A 13,009-nucleotide genomic window follows, 5' to 3' on the forward strand; every position below is an offset into this window, starting at 1 on the left:
AAAAATTCAGACCGGTCAAAGTTTCCTTTTTGCCAATCGTGCTCCTGATAAAGACGAGCGCCTGCTCCGGAGCTGATAGAGGGGCTATCTCCCTCCGTACTCTCCCTCTGCCTCCCCCTCATCCATCCTCCCTCCCTCCCTCCCTCCCTCACCCGGCAGTCAGTTTGTGGGGAGGAGAGGGAGGAGGAGGAAGACAGGGGCCCTATCAGTGAGCATCATAGTGCTGCCATCAACCAGCCGCCGCGCGGCAATTAATATCTCTCCAATTACTGTTAAAGGGACGAGGCTGGGACAGGACGATAATGAACACATCCTCCCTCTCTCTCTCTCTCTCTCTCTCTCTCCTTCCCCAGCAGAGGAATTAAAACACACACACACACACACACACACGTGAAAGAAACTAAACGTGCACAGCTTGAAAAGGAAACAGTGCGAGATAGAGCGGTGGTGGTAATCTCCTCGCATTGTTTAACTCATTGAAGACGACGGACAGAGAGAAATAAATAAACCAAACAAACCTCGATAAGAGAGAAATAAATAATAAAATTATGGCCATTTACTTGTTATCTCCTCCCTCTCAGTGTGTGTGTGTGTGTGTGTGTGTGTGTGTGTGTGTGTGTGTGTGTGTGTCGGAGTCGCAGCTCCTGCAGAAGAACAACAACACAACAACAGAACCTCAGCAGCTCGTCATGCAGAGGATGAACCACCTCGTCACGCGGAGGTTGAACCACCTCGTCAGAGGTTGAACCACCTCGTCATGCAGAAGATGAACCACCTCGTCAGAGGATGAACCACCTCGTCAGAGGTTGAACCACCTCGTCACGCAGAGGATGAACCACCTCGTCACGCAGAGGATGAACCACCTCGTCACGCAGAGGATGAACCACCTCGTCAGAGGATGAACCACCTCGTCATGCAGAGGATGAACCACCTCGTCAAAGGTTGAACCACCTCGTCACGCAGAGGATGAACCACCTCGTCACGCAGAGGATGAACCACCTCGTCAGAGGATGAACCACCCCTCACGCGGAGGTTGAACCACCTCGTCAGAGGATGAACCACCTCGTCAGAGGATGAACCACCCCTCACGCGGAGGTTGAACCACCTCGTCACGCGGAGGTTGAACCACCTCGTCAGAGGATGAACCACCTCGTCATGCAGAGGATGAACCACCTCGTCAGATGTTGAACCACCTCGTCATGCAGAGGATGAACCACCTCGTCAAAGGTTGAACCACCTCGTCACGCAGAGGATGAACCACCTCGTCAGAGGTTTAACCACCTCGTCAGAGGTTGAGCCACCTCGTCACGCGAAGGTTGAACCACCTCGTCATGCAGAAGATGAACCACCTCGTCAGAGGTTGAACCACCTCGTCAGAGGTTGAACCACCTCGTCACGCGGAGGTTGAACCACCTCGTCACGCGGAGGTTGAACCACCTCGTCACGCAGAGGTTGAACCACCTCGTCACGCAGAGGTTGAACCACCTCGGCAGAGGATGAACCACCTCGTCAGAGGTTGAACAACCTCGTCAGAGGATGAACCACCTCGTCACGCAGAGGTTGAACCACCTCGTCACGCAGAGGTTGAACCACCTCGTCAGAGGATGAACCACCTCGTCAGAGGTTGAACCACCTCGTCAGAGGTTGAACCACCTCGTCACGCAGAGGTTGAACCACCTCGTCAGAGGATGAACCACCTCGTCAGAGGTTGAACCACCTCGTCACGCGGAGGATGAACCACCTCGTCAGAGGATGAACCACCTCGTCAGAGGTTGAACCACCTCGTCAGAGGTTGAACCACCTCGTCACGCGGAGGTTGAACCACCTCGTCAGAGGTTGAACCACCTCGTCAGAGGTTGAACCACCTCGTCAGAGGTTGAACCACCTCGTCAGAGGTTGAACCAGCTCGTCAGAGGATGAACCACCTCGTCACGCGGAGGTTGAACCACCTCGTCACGCGGTCGCTTTGGACTCAGCAAAATGAATGTGATCCGAGGGGTAAGAGCAGTGATGTCGGCAGCGAGAAGAACGTACGTCGTGGACGTGGACGTGGACGATAGCTGCCACAACTGTAGTGAATAAAGATTAACTCCAACCAGTTTAATGGATGTGGCACTTTTTTTTACTGACGATATGACGTGTCTTTAACTCCAAAGAGTACATTCCCTTTAAGATATTCACTATTAGACGTTCACTTTTCATCTGGACGTTGTTCCTGTGAAGTTCCAGGTGATCGAGGACTGAGGTCCAAGTGAAAGTTTGGAGTAAATTATGCGTAAAAACTGAATTTCTGTTGACTAAAGTAAAGAGTTTGGTTCACTGGTCGAGGATTTGAACAAGAAGCCAACGTGTCCTGGAGAGAAAAACAACAACCGGCTAAAACTGACCTGGACCCCTCCACCGTGACGCCTCCTCCTCGTCTTCCTCTCCGTCCTCTTCCTCCCCGCCGCTGTGTATCGGACCTCGCTCGTCCCTGTCGCCATTGTTGGCTCCGCCTCCTCCTCGCTCGTCCTGCGTCCGGGGCTCTGGACACACAACAACACAACAACACACGTTAGTCAAACATACTGTTGACTCTCTCAGGTCGAATCGTCAGGATCGTCTTTCGGTGTGAGTGTGTGTGTGTGTGTGTGAGTGTGTGTGTGTGTGTGTTCCTGTCTGCCGATCACAGGCATTGTAACACGACACCTGAATATTCGTCTTCTCTCTCCTCACTCTTTCTTTTTGTTTTGTCTCTTTCCGTTCGTCTTCCACCCGTTTATTTTTTCTCTCTTCCTCTTCATCCTCCCCTCTTCTTCTCCTCTCTCTCCTCCCCCCTCCCCCTCAGCCTGTCACCCTCAGCAGACTGACGCTGCCCGTGTTCCTCTAATCAGCAGCGATATCGTCGCTGCCATTGATCAAGCTGATTTCGCAGCCTCCTGCTCGCTGATCAAACAGATCCATGTGTGGTTCTGCTGATGCACGTGGACCAGAGCGCGTGTGTGTGTGTGTGTGTGTGAACCCTGACCTTTGCCTCCCCATTAGCACGACGCCTGATTAGTTTGATCAGATTAATAGTTGCGTTGCGTCACAGTCACTTCATATCTGAGGTGAACATCTGTGTCTCCACTTGTTCTCTGCTCTTGCATCATGATCATCGTCAGTATCTTCATCATCAGGAGGTTAAAGGTCACAGCGGCTCACACACACACACACACACACCGTTGACCTCACTAATAATCTTCACTGTCGCTACAGTGGCATGAAACGAACCCCAGATGTTTGAAATAATAATAATAATAATAATAGTAAAAACAAGACGGAGGATGTTTAATGACACACGACCTCTGGTGACCTCAGTAATCAGGTAATAAGTCAGGTGACGACGTGTGTGTGGAGCAACAAAGTCCACGTCAGGACGTCGTCGATCCTCACGATCACGACCTGATCAAACTGTGACACGACCTCAAGTTTACTGTTGTTACCATGACGACAACAGTCTGTGACACCAGTCGCTGGCACTGTGTTTGAGGTCGTATTACTGTAACCATGGCGACAAAAGTAATGTCATTTCGCATAAAAAAGTAGAAAATGTGCTGCTGTCGATGGTTCTGTCAAAGTTTAGACTCTTCTGTGTCCAACGAGTCAAACTTTATTTAAACATTATATCTGAACAAGACTTTACGATCTCTAATAACTCGACTCAAACATCGAGATCACGCGAGAAGAACCTCGCTGCTGTGAACAGATTATTCTCTTCGTGAACGTCCAGAGTTTTGACACTCGCAGTTTCTGATTGGACGGTTTTACACTGTCGCTGGTAAGAAGCACACGTCTGTCAATCAAACTGACTTGACCTTAGTCAATAACTGAGTGTGTGGTTAGAAAACATGTTCTTAATAACATGATGACGTCATTATAACCGGCTCCTCTCCTCGTTCCCTCGTGTCCTTTGTCTGAATCCCCCCTCCTCCCAGTTTACTGTCACATTCCCACTCCGATAACCAGCGATAGCTGCCGATCAATAGTCGCCATAAACGCCCCCGCGACCACGTGACGCCGTCACACCCCCGTCGTTATTAATGCAACAGTTGAGAGATTTGGATCTGCATTGTCAAATAAATCAACACACACACACACACACACACACACACACACACACACACACACACACACACACACACACACCTCCCTCCTGCCTAAACAGTGCCATTATTTTCAGCTATAAATCACATTGAATGGCACATTGATTTTATCCTGCAGGGGCTGGAGCGAGGGGGGGGGGGCAGAGCTGGAGACACAGTTATTGCGTTTAATATTATCAATATTATCTCCCATATCATCTGAGACAGGGAGGCAGGTATCAGCAGGAGTCGACAGACACTTTTCTGCCAGCCAACAACCCCCCGCCCTCCTCCACCCTCCTCCACCCCCCCACAGCGAGACAGTCTCCATCAGTGTGATAAGATGAACTCCCCCTGTCGTCACACCTGCAGGGCAAAGTCACCCGGCAACATCTCCTCCTATAACTTCTACACGCCGCCGCATACACGTTTATTCTGTGTCCTCCTCCTCCGTCGTCGTCGTCGTCCACCGCTACATGGACTCACAATGTTCAACGACATGCGAGCGTTGGTGCTCGCCAAATACAAATCACTCTGAACAATATCCAAACTTCAGCGCGAGTGTGAAAACAATAACTACGATATCAACCTCCATGAATATTATCCCCTGGGAAAATCTCATGAGGTTTAAAGATTTAAATAAAAAACCTCCTGGATCTGCACATGTTTTTTCCAGATCTGGGACAAAACATAAGAGATTCTGTCTCAAGTTTCATGGACACATGTTCCGTAGTTTCTAATGTAACTCTTCTGACAAACAAACCCTCCGACCTGCTAACAGACGCACAGGGGCGAAAACGTGACGTTGTCACAGAACAAACTCACAGAGACGTAAAACGTTAAGAAGAAATACAGAAAACTTTGTATTTGTACGCTCTTGTTTTAATCCTATTTTACTCTGTAGCACTTTGGGGATCTTTTAACAATGAGAAGTGCTTTACAAATGAAAAATATTATCATTATTATCATTATTATTATTAAAACAGAGGAGCAGCTGTTATTCATCCTTCAATTGATCATGTCAATCACCTGATTGACGGATCAACCGATCACGTCACCTTTACAGTCGACAACGGTCTGAAACCAGGAGCGATGACGGCCTCCGTCACCCGTCTGTCTGTGCATCACACACACACACACACACACACACACACACACACTCTGATCAGATTGTGATGCGTGGAAAGAAAAAGATAAACTGACGTTACAAGAAACAGACAATTAAGAGAGTTCAGATTGAGGTGACGCGATGTTTATCAGGTTTCCTGTGATGAAGAAGAGCGATCGACTCGTTGGGGAAAAAAAGAAAAAGGAACTTGGTTCGGCGGATCGTCGTAGCAACTGTCGAGTGATTCTGAGAAAAAGAAAAAACACCACAACAGAGAGAAACACTGAGCAGATGTTCGTTAAGTAAAGTGTGTGTATGTACGTGTGTGTGTGTGTGTGTGTGTGGAACAACTGTTTCTGCATTAATACACTGGCTCTGGGTGAGGAAGAGGAGGAGGAGGAAGAGGAGGAGGGGGAGTTCTGGAGAGAACAGAGAGCTTTGGTCCTGTGTGTTTCTTGCTTAAGTTATCAGGGCGGTTATCGCCGGTGTGTGTGTGTGTGTGTGTGTGTGTGTGTGTCTCTCCTCCAGATGGTGGATAAGAGGCCTTGCCTTTATTAGCCAGTGTCGGGCAGATAAAGACCTGGTATTGATCCCAGGTTGAAAGAGCAGGTTCGTCAAACATGGCTGATTTACAGGGGACTGATAATGGCAGCGCACCGGGCAACCGAGGAACCCCAGGAGAGAGAGGGGAGTAAATCAACAGTGTGTGTGTGTGTGTGTGTGTGTTTATATACACACGCACACACACACGCACATATAAAGAAACAAAGAGGCTCACGTGTGAATCTGCCTGACTTCTCTCATCTTCTTCTTATAATACACACATAACCTACTGTTCACCTCACACACACACACACACACACACACACACACACACACACACACACACACCTCTAGCTAATCTATAATCTCGTCTCGATTAGCACCTGACAGAATTTCCATGGGTTTATCAAACCGAGCCAACCAACAGACGCTTATCACTTCCAGCCCCAAAATTTCACAAGAGCAGGAATTTTTGAGATTAAAAAGAAAAAAAAGAAAAAGAACCACAGCTGGTGAAATCTTGAATAAGTCAAAAGAATATGAGTGAAAACTCTGCTATCGGGAGGAGGGGGGGGATAAGAGGGGCATGAGGGGGCAGATTCACCGGAGCAAAGATTGAACCTTGTGAATTCTTCTTCCTATTGGTTTAGACACAATAGAGATAAAGAAGTGATAGAAATGGAAAGAAGCGACTCCACAATGTTGTTGTTGTTGATGTTGTCTCTGTGTGATGTCTGTCGCAGGTACAGTAGACGAGAGATGAACCTGCTGCTGACCACTAACAACTGGACACTGAGCACCCCGGTCCATTCACACACAATATATATATACACATACATATATATATATATATATACATATATATATATATATATATATATATATATATATATATATATATATATATATATATATATATATATATATATATATATAAAGACAAAAAATCCATGGCATTTTTTAAGCTAGGTGGTATATATATGTGTTTGTGTGTGTGTGTTTGTGTATATATATATATGTATATGTGTGTATACAATATATGTGTGTGTGTGTGTGTGTGTGTGTGTATATATATATATATGTGTGTGTGTGTGTGTTTGTGAATATATTGTGTGTGTGTATAAAATGTATATGTACTGTTTGTGCATCTGTGTGTAGACTGTGTATATTGTGTGTATATATACACAGTATATATGTATTTGTGTGTCTAAATTGTTTGTGTGTGTATAATGTGTATATATGTATATATTGTTTGTAAACATATATGTTCGTCTATGGGTATGCTGTGTACATACAGTATAAATATATATATATATATTTTTGTGCTTGTGTGTATATATCATAATAAATAAGTATATGCATGTGTGTGTGTGTGTGTGTGTTGACATCTCCTCCTCTTCCTCACCTTCGTTGTACAGGGGTGTGTACGTCGGGGGGCTGCAGCTGTCGCCCTCCACCGACTCCTCTGGGTCCGAGACTCCGCCCTCCTCTCCTGATAGGCTGTGGTCGTCCGGCGCGTTGTCCTCAGCGCCGTCGAGATCCCCGAGGGAGCCTGCGCCAGGAGGAAGAGAAAGAAGAGTCAACACCTGAGTTATATATACAGTTATATACGTTATATCAGCGAGTAGAGAACAATGGAGTTTAAAGAGTCCAGAGAGAAATATAAAGTTCCCCAGTGAAACGAGCTCCTCGTGATGATGATGAGGATGATGATGATGATGAGCAGAACTGAACTGTGATACAAGAAGAACTCATTATATTTATATATATAAAGAGGATTCCGTCCGGTTTGTAGAATTGGACATGCTGAACAATCTAATCCAGAAGATTAATAGCACGACGCCAAGAGGGAGCTGGGAGCCAAACGACAGAGTACTGTACTGACTGTACCTCCGCCCGTCGCTAAGAGAGTGATTAGTGCCGGGCTGATCTGTATCAATTACACTTTCATAATCCCTGCTGACCACAGTAATTATACTGCACGGCTCATCTATTTTAGCCTGTTTGAAGATTACAAAGTCGGTTAATAATATGAATTTAATGTGCCTTTTTTTTTTTTAATTGCTTCGTTAATAAAACACTGGTTCTATAACACGAGTGTGTCACGCTGCTGTAACGCTGCGTTCTGAGGTCGGATTGTAAAGAGTCGCCATATTTATTTTGTCGCAGTTATTAAAAGACAGTTTCTATTGTGTTCGTCTGCATCAGATGACGTCTCCGCTGTGGAGCCTGATAGATATGGATATCATATCATATCACCATAAACCTTTATCATAAATGACTATAAATAAATACAAAACGCAAAATACAACCAAATATATGAAACTCAAAATTAAGTAAAGAAACATGATTTATGTTACGTAACATGTAAACATTTTAATATCGGCCCATATTGATCGAGCTTTAGTTTCTGTGACGTGTTCATTTTCTCCACTATAACTCGACCGATATGGATTTATGATACGATATAAATCCATATCGGTATCCATATACGATATATATAATCATCTGTCAATGATTCCTAAGATCACTCACTTCCACTATAACACAGAAATGTAATTGTGGCTTGATATTTTAAGGTTAACCATAAACTTTTATCATAAATGACTATGAATAAAATGAAATTTCTGCAATATGTGCCAGACACACTGTAGGAATCGAAAATCTGTTTCTCTCTGACCCACGGTGAAATAGATAAGTACAAAAGAAAATATAAGTAACATTTACAATGAACAAATTCTAAATGGTGCAAAAGTAAAAGTGAGGCAAAACCAAACGGTTTAGAAAAACTACAGACGTTGAAAATGTGCAATATAAAGGACATGAAGTGAAGACTAAATGAAAAAGGTACTGATGAAGGTGAACTTTCATAAAGTTACCGGTGAAGAAAAGACAGAAAATAAACATCATTTATGGTTTGTAAAATGTAAACATATTGATATTTGTCATCCGCGTCAGATGAGGTGTTTCATTCTCCCGAGAGGAGGCCGTGAGGGAATTATTAATCCAAGGTAACCGCTTCTTCTAAGAGGATTAGCAACAAGTCACAGTCAAGATGAGGACGAGGAAGATGAGGAAGAGGAAGATGTTCCTGGAGAGTCAAGGTGGGAGGGACGAGTTGTCTGAATAAAGAGATTTCATTTCCAGCTTCCTCCCTGATCCAGAAACGCTTGTAAATTAATTTCCAGTTGGTTTGTGTTGAGTGAACGAGGGAGGGGGGGGGGCAGGAGGAGGGGGGGAGGGGCAGGAGAAGGGGCGGGGGGGGGGTTGTTTCGTAGCTAAAGCCGTGACCGGGGGGCGTATATATTTACAATACGGGGAACAAAAGGAGTCTATAATCTATACAAAGCGCACAACAATGCCCCGTGAATAAAGCGGCTTGTAAGAAACGAAAGGGGAGAGAGGCAATTTTTTTTCTTTTTTCTAATTCTGTTAATTTCTCTTCGGAAGCAATTAAAAAAAGCAGGCGGAGATAATGCGCTCGTCGGAAACAATCGGCCCCGACTGAGAAAGTGTTTCTGTCTTTGTAAATGAAACATCTTTAGGCTAATTTCAACTTCCACGTCCGCGCGGTTCACGGCAATTTCAGATAAAGTGAACACGGCGAGATTTGGACAGATCGATCCTGTGACGCAATGTTTTTAGAACGAGGGCCGGAGCTTCCTTTTTTTTCCCGCCAGATCTAATTTTCCAGTATCTATAAGGACATTTTCATACAATTAATTTTTTTCTTTAATCATAATTGTACAAAGGGGGACTTCTCGGCATTGGAAAGAAAAAAATTCCAATTATATTTCCTGTTTAAAAAAACTGTAGGTTTGAATTATGATTTCTCGTTCCTCATTACGGCTCCGGCTTAATGAGCCGATCGCCGCATCGCTGCTTCCACACATGCAAGTGTTACGAAGAAGAAAAAGTTTCTGCACTTCCTCCCGTCGTGGTCTTTTATCGGAGGAGGAGGAGGAGGAGCTCTGGGTCGTCCTGCCCGGTCGGGATCGGGCCGGCGCCCGGGCGATAAAGTCGACCGCGTTCATGCTTCATTTCCCCCAGTTTTTGAAAACTTAAAGCTTTATTAATTTGTTACAGGCCGATTATCCACCGAGGGGGAAAAAACTGGGGACTGAACTCATTATTCTATTCCAGAGATGGAGGAAGAATAAAGAGAAGAGACACGAGTGAATCTCTGCAAGACGCAATTAAAAGTCGGCACTGAAGGAAATGTTCCTGGACACAGAAGAACTCCAGTGTTTCAGGAATTTTCTCCGAGTCTAAGACAGAAAAGATGAAAAACAGTTTCAAGTCGTCAATCAAAGAGTGACTCCAGAATAAATCACTCTTCACTTAATCAATAACTTTCTGATTAATCACAGTCTGACAATAAATGCACATCTGGACCTTTTAAAAACCATGTTGGAATCTACAGTTGTGATTATTATTACATTTAAACGCCACATGTAGTCAACTCATATCAAACTAAAAATATTGAAACATTTGTATTTCTCCTCTCAACTGCCAAAATATGTCAAACATGAGTTTATGTCCAGTCAGGTGGAGCAGCTCATATTTCATATAATCTGGTTTAGTCCAGATTAAACCATCTTTGTGTTTTTCATATGTAAAGTACCTCGGGGGCAAAATATACTGGATTTAAAATTAAGTAATAGATTAAAAACAATTACAAGTTTAGAAATTGGAGAAACACTAGAGTTGAGATCATTGGCCCACTTTGACCCCGGGTAAAGTGTCTCTCTCTCTCCCTGTCTGTCTGTCTGTCTGTCTGTCTGTCTGTCTCTATCCCTGTCTGTCTGTCTGTCTCTCTCCCTGTCTGTCTCTCTCCCTGTCTCTATCCCTGTCTGTCTCTATCCCTGTCTGTCTTTCTCTCTCCCTGTCTGTCTGTCTCTCTCCCTGTCTGCCCGTCTGTCTGTCTGTCTTTCCGTCCATCTGCCCGTCTGCCCGTCTGTCTGTCTGTCTGTCTGTCTGTCTCTCTCCCTGTCTGCCCGTCTGTCTGTCTGTCTCTCTCCCTGTCTGCCCGTCTGTCTGTCTGTCTTTCCGTCCATCTGCCCGTCTGTCTGTCCGTCTGCCCGTCTGTCTGTCTGTCTGTCTGTCTCTCTCCCTGTCTGCCCGTCTGTCTGTCTGCCCGTCTGTCTGTCTGTCTTTCCGTCCATCTGCCCGTCTGTCTGTCTGCCCGTCTCTCTCCCTGTCTGCCCGTCTGTCTGCCCGTCTGCCCGTCTGTCTGCGAGCGGAGGCAGAACACAGTATCACTTCATTAAGTCTGCGTCCACATCAGACCTGCAGCAGCAGATGAAACACAGAGACAAGGACACATCAGACCTGCGTCTCAACAAGCTGATTAAACACTCGCCGAGAGGAGCTAATAACCAGCGCTCAGAAAAAAGAGAAGAAAACACTAGACTTGAAAGAAAAGAGGAGAGAGAGAGAGAGAACATCACAGACTTGTGAAGAACAGAAACACAAAGAGAGGAGATTGAGAGAAAGAGAAGAGGAGGAGGTGACGGAGAGTCGCCTCCTGGAGAGGAGCCACTTATTGATCAGAGCGAGGAGAAATACTTTTAATCAACTTCTCACTTTAAACAACACATCCCCCTCTTCCTCCTCCTCTTCCTCCTCCTCCTCCCCCTCTTCCTCCCCCTCCTCTCTTCCTCCTCCTCCTCCTCCTCTTCCTCCTCCCCCCTCCTCTTCCTCCTCCTCCTCCTGCCCTTCCTCTTCCTCCTCCTCCTCTTCATCCTCCTCCTTTTCCTCCTCCCCCCTCCTCTTCCCCCCTCCCCCCTCCCCCTCCTCTTCATCTTCCTCCCCCTCCCCCTCCTCCTTCTCCTCCCCCCTCCTCTTCCTCCTCATCTTCCTCCTCCCCCTCCTCTTCCTCCCTCCTCTTCATTTTCCTCCCCCCCCTCTTCCTTTCTTCGGGTTACGGAGGTGACGGAGGTGACGGAGGTGACGGAGGTGACGGAGGTCACGGAGGTCACGGAGGTCACGTTTTCACCCCCGTCCACTCGCTTGTCGATTTGTTTGTTTGTCAGCAGGATCACACAAAATCTACGGATTGGATTTTTCCACAAAGCCATTTGAAGGACGGGACAACGTGCCAGGGAGAAGTCTTTACTCTAAGACGTTCAACTTGAGAAGATGAAACCTTTCACCAGAGGAAAGAAGCAGCTTCGTCACTGATCTCAGATCTGATCTTCATCATTGATCGCATAAAATAACTCAAATATTTACCCACTTCCTGTTCACGGCGTCTTCTCTCCGTCTCTGTGTTATCGTCCTCTGACCTGAACACGTTTGAAGACGAAGAAGAAGAATCTAATTTTCCACTGTGATCTGACATTTCATACAGACACAGATTCACCGATTATTAAAAGTAAAAAACAACAGCGGATAAAACCGACAACGGCAATAAATCTTTAACGCGTTTCGTACGAGACGCCGCTCGAATGAACACGACAAATATACGTACTAGTACGTCTTAGTATTTGTATCAGTAGAAATATATTATACATGTCATTTATACACGTGTACGTGTAGAAGAGATTCCAGGAACTAGATTCTAAATATTAGGGCTGCAACTAAGGATTATTTTCATTATCGATTAATCTGACGATGATTTTCTCCATTAATCCATCAGTTGTTTGGTTCATAAAATGTCATAAAATGGTGAAAAATGACGATCGTGTTTCCCAAAACCACCAAGATGATGTTTGTTTTGTCCAAACACCAAAGATCTTCAGTTCACTGTCAGAAGAGCAAAGAAACCAGAACATATTCACAGGTAAGAAGCTGAAATCAGAGAATTATGACTATTTTTTCCATAAATACTCCTTGAAGAGATGAATCCATTATCAAAAATAGTTGCTGATTAATTTAGAGGTCGATTACTAATCGATGAACTGTCGCAGCTCTAATAAAAACATAAACAGACGGAATATGACAAAAGAAAAAGGTTGAAAAATATAAAGTAATGAAATTATTTCTAATCCTCTGAAAAAAAAGATAATTTAAAAGAATTGAACTTGTTTGTGTCGGAATCTTTCGCGGCCTCGATGTTTGAAGGAATTCTAGGAATATTTCCAACCTGCCGTCTCTCCTTTATATTCTCTCTCTCCTTCTGTCATTATCTCTCCGTTCCTCATCCTCTTATCCTCACCGCCTCTTTTCTTCTCCTCTTTTCCATATCACTCCCTCCCTCCATCCCTTATAGTCCATTACTCTCTCTCCCTCTCTCTCTCTCTCTCTTCCTTCT

At 45.1% G+C, this 13,009-nt stretch overlaps 1 protein-coding gene across 1 annotated transcript in view; it reads right to left on the minus strand.

Moving 5' to 3' along the window:
* Positions 1-13,009, minus strand: part of zfpm1 (zinc finger protein, FOG family member 1) — a 92,154-nt gene that overhangs the window by 42,627 nt on the left and 36,518 nt on the right. The window contains exons 2-3 of the mRNA XM_035642096.2: positions 7,160-7,306; positions 2,388-2,525 (exon numbers count right to left, since the gene is read on the minus strand). Of these exons, the coding sequence (XP_035497989.2) occupies positions 2,388-2,525; positions 7,160-7,306 (285 nt within the window). The remainder of the gene's footprint in view (positions 1-2,387; positions 2,526-7,159; positions 7,307-13,009) is intronic.

Source organism: Scophthalmus maximus, chromosome 7, assembly GCF_022379125.1.
Source record: "Scophthalmus maximus strain ysfricsl-2021 chromosome 7, ASM2237912v1, whole genome shotgun sequence".
Lineage (NCBI taxonomy): Eukaryota > Metazoa > Chordata > Actinopteri > Pleuronectiformes > Scophthalmidae > Scophthalmus > Scophthalmus maximus.